This window comes from Macrobrachium rosenbergii, chromosome 7 (genome assembly GCF_040412425.1).
Source record: "Macrobrachium rosenbergii isolate ZJJX-2024 chromosome 7, ASM4041242v1, whole genome shotgun sequence".
In the NCBI taxonomy this organism is placed as follows: Eukaryota; Metazoa; Arthropoda; class Malacostraca; order Decapoda; family Palaemonidae; genus Macrobrachium; species Macrobrachium rosenbergii.
The window spans coordinates 3,952,722-3,967,500 of record NC_089747.1 but is presented as its reverse complement, the minus strand read 5'-3'; the positions used below and the strand labels follow the sequence as shown (position 1 = coordinate 3,967,500).

Below are 14,779 nucleotides of genomic sequence, written 5' to 3'. Positions count from 1 at the left end.
CTCTAAGCATTAACATTACATGTAAAAGAACCGTTATATTTTCCTACTAATGTTCCTAGGTCTTTATCTTTTATTTGGTTTTCTTTTTGTCATATAAAGTATTTCAGTGTTTTTGTGAATGATTTTGCATTCAGTAAACCAAACTCTGCGATGATCTAAACCCAGTTTTAAGATGCATTCTCTTGTTACAGTATACTGCCGGATAATGAAACACTGATTATATATATATATATATATATATATATATATATATATATATATATATATATATATATAAAATATATATATATATATATATATATATATATATATATATATATATATATATATATATATATATTACCTGTTTTTCTTTCTTTCGTGTTTTGATGTAATCACTTTTGCGCTTCAAGTTCCTTTGTATTGCTTCTCTACTTCTTGAGGTATTTTTAATGAATCGTGGAACCTTTTCGTTAATTTCAACCTAATCACTGAAAATACCTTTTAGATTAAATAAGAAGATAACGTGGAAGAATGAAGATTTAATGAATGAATATATCAAGACATGACGGGGGAAGCAATAATGGATAATACAAATACTTGAACTGATTGTATACTGGTCAAGTTATCCTAAGACACCCTCCTCTGACATATATCTTATTCCTGCGGTTAAAAGTCTGATGGAAACAACGAGGACCAAATTCGCATAGGCAACTGTAAATAATCGTTTCGCTCTACGCATGACGTCTCTGATTTGTTTGGGAGTTCCGATGCCGAGACAAAAGCAAGGGGAGATTCTGGGTCCCGTGACAGTTGGTCTTCAGACACCGTCAAGGCCAGGATGTTGCCTCAGGTCCTGCTCGTTGCGTCATTGTTCCACCTCGTCTCTACGCAAACTGTAAGTGTCTTTTGTTGTGTAATTGTCGTTGAAGGATTAATTGTATTTTCATTTGTAGACTTTTGTCCTTTTAATTTTTTTGGGGTAGGAATTATGAATTTAGTTAGGATGCGTTTACATCACGCATTCTCTGTGGGAGAAATATCATGATTTTTGCATGAATGAATGCACAATAATATCTGTCTACATATATTATATATATATATTTTTTTTCTGAGCAAGTTAGCTTTATAGTTTTCTCAAACGGACTGCTATTGAACCCCGATTTTTCCTTTTCTCCAGTTTATCATAAATGTATCTTCCTCATATTCCAACTTTCCTTTCCTTTTTTTTTTATCCTTCTGCCAGCACACTGTCACTCGTCTTTTCCTTCCTTCTTTTCTGCTTTACTTCTTATTTTTCGCGTGTTTTTATAGCTTATTTCCTTGAGTCACTCCTCTTCTTACTTTATTTAAATCGCTCTTCCATCCCCTTTCTTTCTATTTCTTTATTAATTTCGTCTCCTCTTCTTTAGTCCCTTTGTCTCATGATTACTACGTATGTATGTTGTTCTTGAAATTGCTTCTCTCTCTCTCTCTCTCTCTCTCTCTCTCTCTCTTCTAATTGTTTCATTCCTCTGTTATCTTCTTCTTCTTTTTCTTCTTTTGATTCTGTCAGTCAATTGCTCATCTTCCAGTATTTTTTTTTATCTTATTTATTTCCTTGTCTTTCTACTCTTGCACCATTCATAAATTCTTTCAGTTGTTCAAATCTTCCTTTCTGTATGCGTCTTCTGTTCCTTAGTTCATTTAGTGTTCTTTCAGTCACTTTTCATTTATTTACTCCTCCAGTTACAAAAAAATTATCAGTGATTTCACGAAATGTTTACATCGCACTGAAAAAAAATCAGCTGTAGAATAACAGTGGAAAACAAAAAGAAACTGAAAACATATCGAGCAGAAACAGGCAGGGACCAAGTGCACTACCCTTGAGTCTTTCTTTCCTTCTATCATTATCCTTCGTTAGTTGTTTTTTATAGTTAGTACCCACATTTTATATATATATATATATATATATATATATACATATATATATTTGTAGTAGATAGATAGATGAATAGATATATCTCTTGAAATATTCTTTGCAAGTAAATTACTCGACAAATCTCACTCTCGTTTTCTAAATTATTCCCGTCTCACTTCAAAGAAAACGAACTCTGTTTACCCAAAACTGATGAAGAATTCCAGCCAATTAATGCAAGAATTTACATGCTAATAATGTAAACATTATCTCCGGCATGCACGCCGTATCTGCTTTAGGGGACATTTGCCAAACAGAGGTTTCTATTTGCCGGAAAATATCACGTGAAGTCACGATCATTAAGCTTCCATCTATTTAAACAGTGATATTATGTGGCGAAGTCACGTTAAGTTTCTTTTGCGCAAGGAAAACAAAAGACAGGCGACGCGTTGATTGTTCTTGTGGAATGAAATGTTAAATGATCTCTGGTGCGAGTTTTAGTTATGTTGGTTTTTGTGTCTGTTTGTTGTTTAGCTGTTTCCCGGTTGCTTCTCACTATTTTGTTTCTCTCTTTGACGTACGGTTGTTATAATATTATGATGAAATCGTTGGGCAAGTATTGTACGGCGTAGTCCGCATGAATATTTACACATTTATAATAATAATAATGATAATAATACTAGTTCTTTGATGATTTTTATACAAATAATAATAATAATAATAATAATAATAATAATAGTAATAAGTTTTTTGATGATTGTTATACAAATAATAATAATAATAATAATAATAATAATAATAATAATAATAATAATAATTTCTTTGGCGAAGGTCAAGCAATTTCCCATCTTTTGAAGACTGTTATCTAACGAAGGCAAGTTCTTTGATAAAGGTCATATTTATTGATGAATCTATAATCCTTTTGGGGAACATTACTTAATGAAGATCATTATAATTCTTTCTTTTCCGAAGATCTCCGCGACAACGGGTAATAGACTGACTGTTGATGACCCCGATCTGTTTCTTGACACTGTGCAGCCTGACTCCCCGGATTCGACGGTACGTATGATTATGAATTAATTTTTTTTATTTATTCTCTCTATTGATTCTTTATTTTATTTTTAAACTGATGTTTAGATGGGTATTTAATGTTTTATTCAGTGATATAGGCTGTGGATGTTTACCGTCAGCTAAGATTAAAAGAAATATCTTTATATATTCCACATTTTGTTAATTAATTCTCTCTACTGACTCTTTATTTTAATTTTAACTGATGTGTAAAGGAATAGTTAATATTTTTTTTCAGTGATATTGGTTATACGTATTTACCGTCAGCTAAAATGAGAAAAAATCAAATAGCACATTTATTTTGTTGAGGCATCATGATGTGATAATTCCCACTGTGATTCGATTGTTAATGCACTGAGTTTTATTGTCATTCATTGAATTCATTTTTCATTTTCAGTTTTCTTTAAAAGGTAACTATCTCTGTCCGCCCTCATATCTTAAAAACTACTGAGGCTAGAGGGCTGCAAATTGGTATGCAGATCATCTACAATCCAATCATCAAACATACCAAATTGCAGCCCTCTAGCCTCAGTAGTTTCTATTTTATTTAAGGTTAAAGTTAGCCATGATCGTGCGGCTGGCAACACTATGGGACAGGCCACCACCGGGCCGTGGCTGAAAGTGTCAACATAAACATACAAAATAAGTTTTTTTCAATTCCAACAAAAGCAATACGTACAACATACATAAAATACGTTTTTTTCCAATTCCATCAAAAACAACATGCATAAAATATGCATTTTACAACTCCAAGAAAAATACATTAAAAAGAAGCTTCCTGTCTCATCGACCTCATCCCAATTTTGTCCCAGAACAAAGACTCTTCACACAACAACGATATTGACTACCACTCCGACCTGCCCAGTGCCCAAGATGCCCAAGAGGACGATGACGACTCCGTGAACTTCGGGGGCATGTTACTGGCCCCTGACACGTTCAGGGCACTGTTTGAGACCAGGAAGCCTCTGAGCAGTGACCTGCTCTGGGTAGCTGACAAGAGTTACTACACGCCTGAGGTGCCCTACGGTTTCACAAGCACTGGTGCGTTCGTTTGGTAATATTTGACTTATTGGTTTTCACTCCAGTAAAAGGCAATTCTTTCGTTTAATGTTATGGTTTGGTAATCTTAAAGAATCGTTGTACTCTAAAACTTCTGTACGATACAGAAATGTAAAAGAATTCTGTTGTTGAAGTTATATTATGTCAATCGCCAAAGATCAGATACAGAAATGTGTAAGATCAGTGTGCTCTAAAGCCCATATATTAAACAGAAATTTAAAAGAATTTTATCGTTTGATATTACTGTATATTAATTGTTAAAAGTCGTTGCACTTACAAGCTTCTATATGATGTAGAAATATTGTGTAGTTTAGATTATTAGGCATTTTATTTAAATTAAAATATGTCTACTGTTTCATAATTATCTTAGCATGTTTTAGTTTTAAAACTCTTCTCCGGACTATAAAAACACAATGATTTATATTCTGTATTTGATAAACTAGATTACAACATAAAGAGATAAGTTACCCAAGAAAGACGTAAATTCTAAAAAAAGCTGAAAAAAAGAAATAAAGAATTTTTAGCGTGATTTCTACCCCAAAAATTTAATCGACTTTTTTCTTTCTCCTTTTCGATGTTTTGTAATTGTTTTTAATTATCCTCATCATCTATTCAAGTATTCCATACATCTTGTCAGTGAGAATGCTAATGACCTGCAGTCTTGCCTAGTTGAGCTGATCTTGTCAATAAGAATGTTAATGACTTTGAATCTTGTCCGATTGCTCTACAAGTACTGAACACGATACAAATACAAGAATACGTACCAAGAAAAAATCCTGACTGTATACCGATTAGGAAAAGGAACCAAACGTTGATATAAGCGAATAATTATAATATTTTTATGTCTTCCTGATTCCTGACCCCTGCAGCAACTAAGCCCTACAAGGAACTCTTCAGGGAAGCCATGCAGGAGTGGTCAAAGGGCACCTGCCTAAAATTTCGTCCTTATGTTGAAGGTCAGTTGGCAAAAAAAAAAAAAAAAAAACTTTGGGGTTAGTGGTCAACAGTTGTTTACCTGTTGGTAATGCATGATGTTGACAGTTGTTTATTTGTTTTTGTTGCTTACCTGTTGGTGATGCACGATGCTGACAGTTGTTTATCTGTTGTTGTAGTTGTTTACCCGTTGGTAATGCACTATGTTAACAGTTGATTGCCTGTTCGTAATCAACCTGTTGGTAACACACGATGTATACTAGTTGTTGTTTACCTGTTGGTGACGCCGGATATTGACAGTTGTTTACCTGTTGCTATTATGTTCGAAGTTCTTCACCTGGTGCTTGTATATAATGCGAAGACTTTACCCATTGCATATGTACACTTTATAAATCTTTTAACCTTTTGCTAAATTAGGGTTTTCAAAACCGTATACCTACCGGTGATGTATAATATTGAAAGCTGTGTTTTAATCCCAGTGTACAATGTTTAAAGCTGTTGATTCTTAGGTGTTTAAAGCTAAATACTGTACTTATCGTTAATGCCATATTTTACAAAATAGTACGTTGTTGAAATTCACTTAAGCAAACTGAAACAGAAAGCTAAAGATTTCATCTTGAAGGAGAGTGTTACGTGCATTTTTGTCCACTAAGAGGAAAGGGCGTGCACGAAGCTAATCTGTAAAGATGACTGATTACGTACATGCTTAATAATAATAATAATAATAATAATAATAATAATAATAATAATAATAATAATAATATGGGAGAAGATCCTCTTTGAGGCAAACTTCGTTAACGAGAATGGCACTCTGAATGCCATTCTTTTCAATAATAATAATAATAATAATGATAAAGTGCAGAAGAGAATTAAATCTTAAAAGAGAGAGAGAGAGAGAGAGAGAGAGAGAGGACATTAAATATATCTTACCCCCCTCCCCCCACCAACAAACTCCCAAGCACACCCCCTCCCCATCCCCCAATCATTCTGAGTCACTCCCCTCCCCCATGCCATCTTTAGCGGCTATTTTATTTTCTTTTTTATATCCTTTTTAATGTTTCTTTTTTATAAGGAAATGGAAAATGATATTTCTCGCCATCTCTTCACCGCAGGAGAAGACGAGCACGTTCTGGCCTTTTCGAAAGAGAACACCTGCAGCGTTCACCTGGGTAAACAGAAACAGCGCGTTCAGTACCTCACAATCTCCAACGAGTGTTCGAGCGTAAGTTGACTCCGACTTCGACTTCAAATTCAAGTCTTTTTAATAATACGTAGTCGTGAGAACGTTTAGATATAATATTCATTTTTTGTTTCGTTATGAAATCTTGTAAAAGCAAGACGCCAAATAGATATTAGACTATTGATTTTGCAAGAAGACAAGTAAAAAATGCGCCAAAGTTTCTTCGGCGCAATCGAGCTTTCCGTACAGCCACTACAGTGTATAATCAAGGCCACCGATAACAGATCTATCTTTTGGTGGTCTCGGTATAATGCTGTATGAGCCGCGGCCCATGAAACTTTAACCACGGCCCGGTGGTGGCCTTTCCTATATCGTTGCCAGAGGCACGATTATGGGTAACTTTAACCTTCAATAAAATAAAAAACTATTAAGTCTAGAGGGCTGTAATTCGGCATGTTTGATGAGTGGAGGGTGGATGATCAACATACCAATTTGCAGCCCTTTAGCCTCAGTAACTTTTAAGATCTGAGGGCGGACGGACAGACAAATCCTGCACAATAGTTTTCTTTTTGAAAACTTTTTTTGCAGAAACAGCACATCACAGCGAGCGTGGGCGTCGCTCTCGGCTTCCTTTACCAGAGACTGAGGAGTGACAGAGACGAATACATCACCATCAACTATCCGTCTGTCGACCCCCAGGGGAGACATTTATTCGAGAAAGTCAGCAACGAAAGCTACGACACTCACGACATTCCGTTCGACTACACGTCAGTCATGCAAGAGACCTGATGTAAGGATGGGATCTACTGTACATATATATATATATATATATATATATGTATATATATATATATATATATATATATATATATATACATATATATATATATATATATATATATATATATATATATATATATATATGTATATACATATATATATTATAATATATATATACATATATATATATATATATATATATATATATATATATATATATATATATATATATATATATATATATATATGTATATATATATATATATATATATAATTTATGCATATATATATGTATATATATATACATACATATACACACATATATACATTAGCTATATCCATAACTTAAAGACACTTATAACTTTGCAATAAACTTTAACAGATCTTCTCCAGGGACTGGAACCCAACCATGATAGCAAATGACATCCAGTACCAGGGGCTCCTAGGCCGATCCAAAGGCCGACTGTCATTCTATGACAAGAAGTTTGTCAATATCCATTACCGTTGTATTTGTAAGTATTGGGGGATTTATCATTATTATTATTAATGAAGAAATCCACAGTAATGTAATTGTAAATATATATTAAATATATATATATATATACATATATAATTGTAATATATATTACAATATATATATATATATATATATATATATATATATATATATATATATATATATATATATATATATATATATATATATATATATATATATATACATATACAAACGAGAGCTTTCGAGAACCTGCTCGATTCACCATCTCAGACTGAGATTCAGAATCGAACGGATTCTCAAAAGCTCTCTTTTGTATATATATTTCTAATATGTATTAAAAAATTTACACCATTGAGAATGCCTTCATCATTTTAGTGACTCATGCTATTTCTATTATTATTATTACGGAAGAAGACCCTCTTTCAAACATACTTCATTAAAAGGCATGGCCGTCTGGATGCCATTAAGTTTATATTGCAGTTATTATTATTATTATTATCAGTAGTAGTAGTAGTAGTATATTCACGTGTTTCTTCTTCATGATTTTTCAAACTAGACTGACGAACATTAATGTCTGCGAGGTCTTGCCTTTGCTATACTTCCCTCCCGAATATTTGCTTGATCTGATTATTCCTAATCAAATTAATAATAGCATAAAACTTTAGATCTTTAAAACCTACACGGCACAAGGACCCAAATTACCCAATTTAAACCCACCTCAGTCATGCCTGTACAGCCTTATTAAACCCACCTGTCAATTAAAACCTCAAAAGTTCAAGCGAAGATGCAATAATTAGAATCTTTTTTGTATTTTAACAGTTCACTTACATTTTATCTTATTCATTTATCAATTTATGAATTTATTCTTTCTTTTCTGATAACCGATTTATTCTTTTAGTATTTCCTATTACTGTACTTGATTATTATTATTATTAATATTATTCAAAAGATGAACCCTATTCATATGGAACAAGCCAACCACAGGGGCCATTGACTTGAAATTCAAACTTCCAAAAACATGGTGTTTATTTGAAGTAAGTTACAGACGGTAAAGGGACACACAGAAAGAAGAGATCGCTTATTAAAAATGAAAAAAAAAAAAAAATTAATAAATACATAGATAAAAAATGTAAGTAAATTATTCCTTCAGTTATTTCTTTCAAATGAGCATCGTGTTCCTTGGAAGCTTGAATTTCAAGTCAGTGGCTCCTGTGGTAGGCTTGTTCCATATGAATAGGGTTTATCTTCTGGATAATAATAATAATAATAATAATAATAATAATAATAATAATAATAATAATACTGGTTTATTATATTATTATTATATATCCACAGCTAAGTGGCTAAGTAGCTGCGGAAGAACAAAGGATCCCTGCGAGAACGGCGGTTACACCGGCAGCGACTGCGAATGCGTGTGTCCTCCCGGGACAGCCGGTAAAAGTTGCCAGAATGTTCAAGGCGATTATTACCGTAAGTAACAAATTGCTTTAGTAAATAACTAAATGCTTTAGCAGGTAAAACTGCTTCATCGTGGAAAGAGAAGATGATTTTGTTTGTAGCCTTTTTTATGTATTTATTAATAAGCCAGGTTTATCAAACTGGAATACGGGATTATTTCAAGCAAGGTTAATCTTACTAATATTTTCCTTAATGAAAAGATCAGTACAAGATAATTAATTACTTTTAGTAAGAGATGATCTGTGGTGCAATTAGCCTTATAGTTCTTTTATTTTATATTTATCCACAAAATGATTTGTGGTACAATTAACCTTACAATTGTTTATTTTGTATTTCATTTATTTTCAAGTGAAGACGATTTTAAACTGCACAGATATTACAAATTATTATCTCTTTTACAGGTAATAAGTTACCATCCTGCAACCAGATAATAACAGAGGATACCGTACTACTGTCACCTAACCATCCCTCCAAAATAAAAGCAGGTAAGCTTTAACATTTTTTTATGATTCATCATACGTTTTTTCCTATACGTTCAATTTGTTTCAGCCCTAACCCGCACGCGTCCCCCGCCCCACCCAAAAAAAAAAAGAAAGGGTGTGTGAAGTTTGTTGTGAATTCGAAATAAGTGCTTTATTGTACTAGGGACAGGAACTATGTTTAAAGGACCTTGTGTGAGATCGAAATTTCTGAGCCGAAATGAAGGTAATGTGGAGTTATATAAGGGAAAAAGTTAATAAATAAATAAACTGATTAGTTGACTTATTAATGAATTAGATATCTAATTATGAATGATTTTATATCTTTTAAAAAATCGTTATTCTGAATAGTCCTTTCCAGATGACGGCAATTTCTGTTCTGAACAGAGTGGCTTTTTATTCTCGAAAGAATGTGTATATTTCGTTACAGAATTCATTAACATCTGCACAGTAGTATCAGATTTATTCATCATTAGGTACTGGCACATTTCGGTTGAGGGGTGACGTGGTGGGGGCGCCTCCCCCTCTTACTAGTTCCAGTGCCAATGTTCCCCTTAAAGTACAAAGTCAACCCCTTCCTTTTTATATAAGTATTTCTTCATTAATTTGAATTGCTTTCCAGGTACAACTTGTGTTTACCAGATTAAGGCTCACGAGGGACAAATTATTCACCTCAATTTCACCAAGTTCCACCTTCAGCAGTCTGCGCCCAATTGCCTCGACGCTAGCCTGACAGTCTTCACTGCTACAGATGTTTTTACGTAAGTTATGGAGCGAATAGTGTACTGTATTGTGAAGTGATTATTATATAGTACTTGGTAGAATGAAGATTTGTGACCAATAATACAGTTTTCTAAGGCAACATATTTTTAGCAATATAGATAACAAGGCAGGCTAGTGGTCACAATATTTTCTATAATTTAGTTACTAGCGTCGTTCTCCATTCAAAGTGTTTCATTCAGTTGGGCAATAATTTGAGATATTCTTAACAAATTGAAGATTAAGATACATGGAGTTCTCTAGTCTAAATATCTTTGGCAAAAGATTAAAAGATGGTTTTAACTCCAAATTTTCTCAGTGATTCAGACGTTGACAGTACTCTCTGGTTGATATGTTTTAAACAATGCTCTGCAGCTTTACTCAAAATGTTCCCGGAAATCTGAATATCAAGCGGAACGCTGGGGATGAATTGATAAAACATTTTATTAGTAGTATTTGCGAAGATGTTTGTAAAGCCATATCTCCCTTACATTACTACCAAGTTTTGGGTCTTCGTTACTATATATATATATATATATATATATATATATATATATATATATATATATATATATATATATATATATATATATATACACACACACACCTCAGCACATCGGCACATTGAGGGTATTGCTTTATGGTAAATAACAGTCTGTTAAGTAGCAAGGACCCTATCTATGCCTACTGTCTTTCATCTAACCTAAAACAACACCAAACATTCATTTGAAGAGATTTATCTATAAAATATATCGCATCTAAATCGATAGGATAGCAAAACAGCCGATAAATACGGAAGTCCGTTAAATTTGAGATGTAACGTATAGCCCACGGTACACCGAAGGGTTGTACTTATAGTTAACCGATTCTCATTTATCTCGTTATTTTTCAGCGTCTGCGCATTTGCCGAAGTAACTAACAGCGTCAGCAACTTCGTCGGTCCCGTAGCCTTCCTCCTGGACGTCAGGAACGCCGGAAGCAAAGGATTCCAAGTGGACGTCAAATTCAAAACCAACGGACCACCGACGAAACCGGCGCTCTCGATGGCCGGCGGGACGCGAGTTTCCTGGTCAATTCTGATGCACTTCTTGTGCCCTCTGGTGGCCGCTTTCCTGAAGTGAAGTTCCCCGTCTCTCTCTCTCTCTCTCTCTCTTTCTCTCTGATTACATTTGTATTACGTGCAGCGCCGGGCTGTGCGTGCCCATGCGTGATTACACGGCTCGATTTTGTTGTATTTTTGGGTATGCTTTCGACAGACAGAATCTAAATTCGGACTGCAGTGAATCAATTTTTTCCTTTGTGGGATTCTGTTTGAAGTCACGTTAGTCTAAATGCTGAGGCATTCAATATATATACATATGTATATATATACATATATTTATACACAAATATATTATGCATACATACATATGTATATATATACAAATATATATTATATATATACATATGTATATATGTCTATATATACATTACATACACATATATATATATTATATGAATGTATTCATAAATATATATGATGTGTTCACACACAAATTGTAGAGTTTCAAACGATCATTTTTTACTTTCAGAATTTATGGGAATATTTCATGAGACGCAAAATCTGATAATTAAAAACACCTTCCAGTCACTTGGAGAAAGTGGACCCTTTCATATTATTTTGATTAACTTCGGTTTTTATTTCGATTTTCTTAAGTTTGTTTTTAAATTTTCGGTGTTTTTTTTTTTTTAAGTTTTGTGAAGCTAAAGACAACCACAATAAAACTGGCGAAGTTTCCTTGAATGAAAGTTTTTTTTTTTTTTTTTTTTGCAAAAATATTTCTCCACTCTTTAACCAAACAAGTATTTGATATCAATTCCTAACAATATTTTTAATTGCCAGCAGCTATGATGTTTTCAATACATATAAAAAAAATTACTGTAATGAGTTTCATTCAGCTCTAACCTGCAAAGCAAGTAGGGCTCGAGACTCGAAGGGAAGAAAGTTAGGAAACTGAATTGATGTTACATACTATATATATATATATATATATATATATATATATATATATATATATATATATATATATATATATATATATATATATATATATATATACATCAATTCAGTTATATATATATATATATATATATATATATATATATATATATATATATATATATATATACATATATATTTGTATGTACATATACACATATATATATAAATATATATACTGTATAGATGTATATATATATATACTGTATATATACTGTATAGATGTATATATATATATATATATATATATATATATATATATATATATATATATATATATATATATATATATATATATATATATATATATATATATATATATATGAAGTTACGGGTGCACAGATTTTCAGTGGTACCTCATGCGTATATTCTACGTATACACCCCGAAGCCACGGGCGGATCAGAGGCAAGTATTATTGATATAACCTCACGAGCACAACAGACTAAGAGTATTCCCAGTATTTCAACCAATACTTCGGGGGTTCCAAATCCCACTGTCAAGGGGAATGTCACCTCTGGAGAAATGGAGAAATGAATATTCTCTCTCCCCCCTCTCTCTCTCTCTAACTACTAAGAAAATATACACATTCTCCTAAGACATAGTCTTAGTATAATTTGCCAAACCTTAAAAAGGACAATTTTAACAATAAATGTGGCGTCTGTGCAACTAACTGCACTTTCTCTCTCTCTCTCTCTCTCTCTCTCTCTCTCTCTCTCTCTCTCTCTCTCTGCGAGTTCAAGAGCTTTGAATATGACATATTCTTCAGTCTTTCTATAAGCGTCACCCAGGAGAGCCGCTTTGTATTATCAGCAAAAAAAAAAAAAAGAAGATATTACAATGACGATAATTTGAAATGCCATGCATGTTACAAATGCGGCTTAACCGTCAAGGCTGGGGTGGGGAAGCGTGGTATCTGACCTCCTTGGGTAGGGAAAGGTTGAGGGTGGGGAGGGGGGAGGGGAGAGGGATTAGAGACCCAGCCACCTGCACTGTTCTACGCGAAGCAGACTACAAGTAGATATATGGATATACATTGCGTTTTGCTTATTATCATTATATATTATTATTATTATTATTATTATTATTATTATTAATATTATTTTTATGAAAGAACATAAAGAACAATCCCATTCTTTAAAAGTGATAAAATGAGACTCAATAAAACCCCTCTCTTGTGTAAGAATCTTGGCATATTGTCAAAAAATACACTTGAACCTTAAGGAATTCATTAAACAATATATCAAGATTTACACTCAAGAAAAGTGTGTTATTTTACCTTCATCTTCATTTTTATAGTCGCTACAAATCTGCTTTGCAAAATTCCAATGATTTATTAAAAGCTGTGAATATGTGAATATAAAAAGGATATTATTTTATTAGCGACAAATCTTAAACTCCTCATCAATATTATTATTGTTATTCAGAAGATGAACCCTATTCATATGGAACAAGCCTGTAGGGGCCACTGACTTGAAATTCAAGCATCCAAAGAATATGCTGTTTATGATTATTATTATTATATTATTATTCAGAAGATGAACCCTATTCATATGGAACAAGCCTTAAGGGGCCACTGACTTGAAATTCAAGCTGCCAAAGAATGTGGTGTTCATTGGAAAGAAACAACAGCATTAAATTCTCTCACAAAAGCACAAACAAAGCATTAAATCCTTCAAACATCAATTAAAAGCAACTACGTGCGTGTCCAGAGAGGCCAGGGATTTAAACAATTGCAAGAGCATTCAGATAATGTTGCGAGGATTGAGATTACCGCATCGAGTGTATTTTCTGTGTACCGTTGCCCTGTGTTTCTGAACTACGGTGTACTGTTGTTTGTGTATGTGCTGTGTGTATGTGTTTATTTGTTTATAATTATGTCTTATTTGTCAGTCTCTTCATTGCGCTTTTCCTACTTTCATATTGGAGCTTCTTTTCTGTGGAATCTTTATAAATATGAATGTATATTTTGGATGATAATAATAACAAACAATTATTTTCTTCGTCTCTTTTTCTCGTCCTTCTCCGTTTGTCTTTCTCTTCCAACCTTATCTCTTTTTTTTCTCTTCAAGCCTTATCGTTTTCTTTCTCTCTCTCTTCCAACCTTATCTTTTTTTTTTCCTCTCCCAGCCTTATCTATTTCTCTCTCTCTTCCGACCTTATCATTCATGGCTTTTCGTTTTCCAATTTCTTCTTCCTTTCTCCCTACCGCCTCACTTAGGATTTTCCTCGTCTCCTCATCTCATTCTTTTTCATATTCTCACTATCACCTCATTCTTTCCTATTTCGCTTCTCATTTTTCTTCCTGCACTCACCACCACACCCTTCTTCTCATTCTTCCCTCTCTTTCTCATTCTTCCTACCGTCCTCATTCTTTTATCATCACATTACTCTTCTCATTCTTCCCCGTCTTTCACTACCATTCTCATTCTTCTTCCTGTACTCCTCATCACACTATTCTCCTCATTCTTCCACGTCTTTTCCTACCATTCTCATTCGTCTTCCTGTACTCATCACACTACTTTTCTCATTCTTCCACGTCTTTTCCTACCATTCTCATTCTTCTCCTTGCAGCCAGAGAATGGAATCCACAGCCCACAACATCCAACCACTCTCTCGTAAGCCAAGGACCGTCGACTCCTTAGCTTCAGT

The 14,779-nt window shown here is 33.4% G+C and overlaps 3 protein-coding genes across 3 annotated transcripts in view; 2 read left to right on the top strand and 1 right to left on the bottom strand.

Annotated features, from left to right (window-relative positions):
- LOC136840036 (Na(+)/citrate cotransporter-like) overlaps positions 1-14,779 on the bottom strand; it is a 73,351-nt gene that overhangs the window by 47,288 nt on the left and 11,284 nt on the right. The window lies entirely within an intron of this gene.
- Positions 718-6,910, top strand: LOC136840035 (astacin-like metalloprotease toxin 5). The gene is made up of 6 exons (XM_067106339.1): positions 718-877; positions 2,849-2,935; positions 3,757-3,985; positions 4,873-4,959; positions 6,049-6,158; positions 6,705-6,910. Exons 1-6 carry the CDS (start codon positions 821-823, stop codon positions 6,903-6,905), a joined length of 771 nt encoding a protein of 256 aa, XP_066962440.1. The 5' UTR covers positions 718-820; the 3' UTR covers positions 6,906-6,910.
- LOC136840033 (blastula protease 10-like) lies at positions 7,257-12,009 on the top strand. The gene is made up of 5 exons (XM_067106338.1): positions 7,257-7,408; positions 8,731-8,865; positions 9,255-9,338; positions 9,955-10,093; positions 10,984-12,009. Exons 1-5 carry the CDS (start codon positions 7,306-7,308, stop codon positions 11,210-11,212), a joined length of 690 nt encoding a protein of 229 aa, XP_066962439.1. The 5' UTR covers positions 7,257-7,305; the 3' UTR covers positions 11,213-12,009.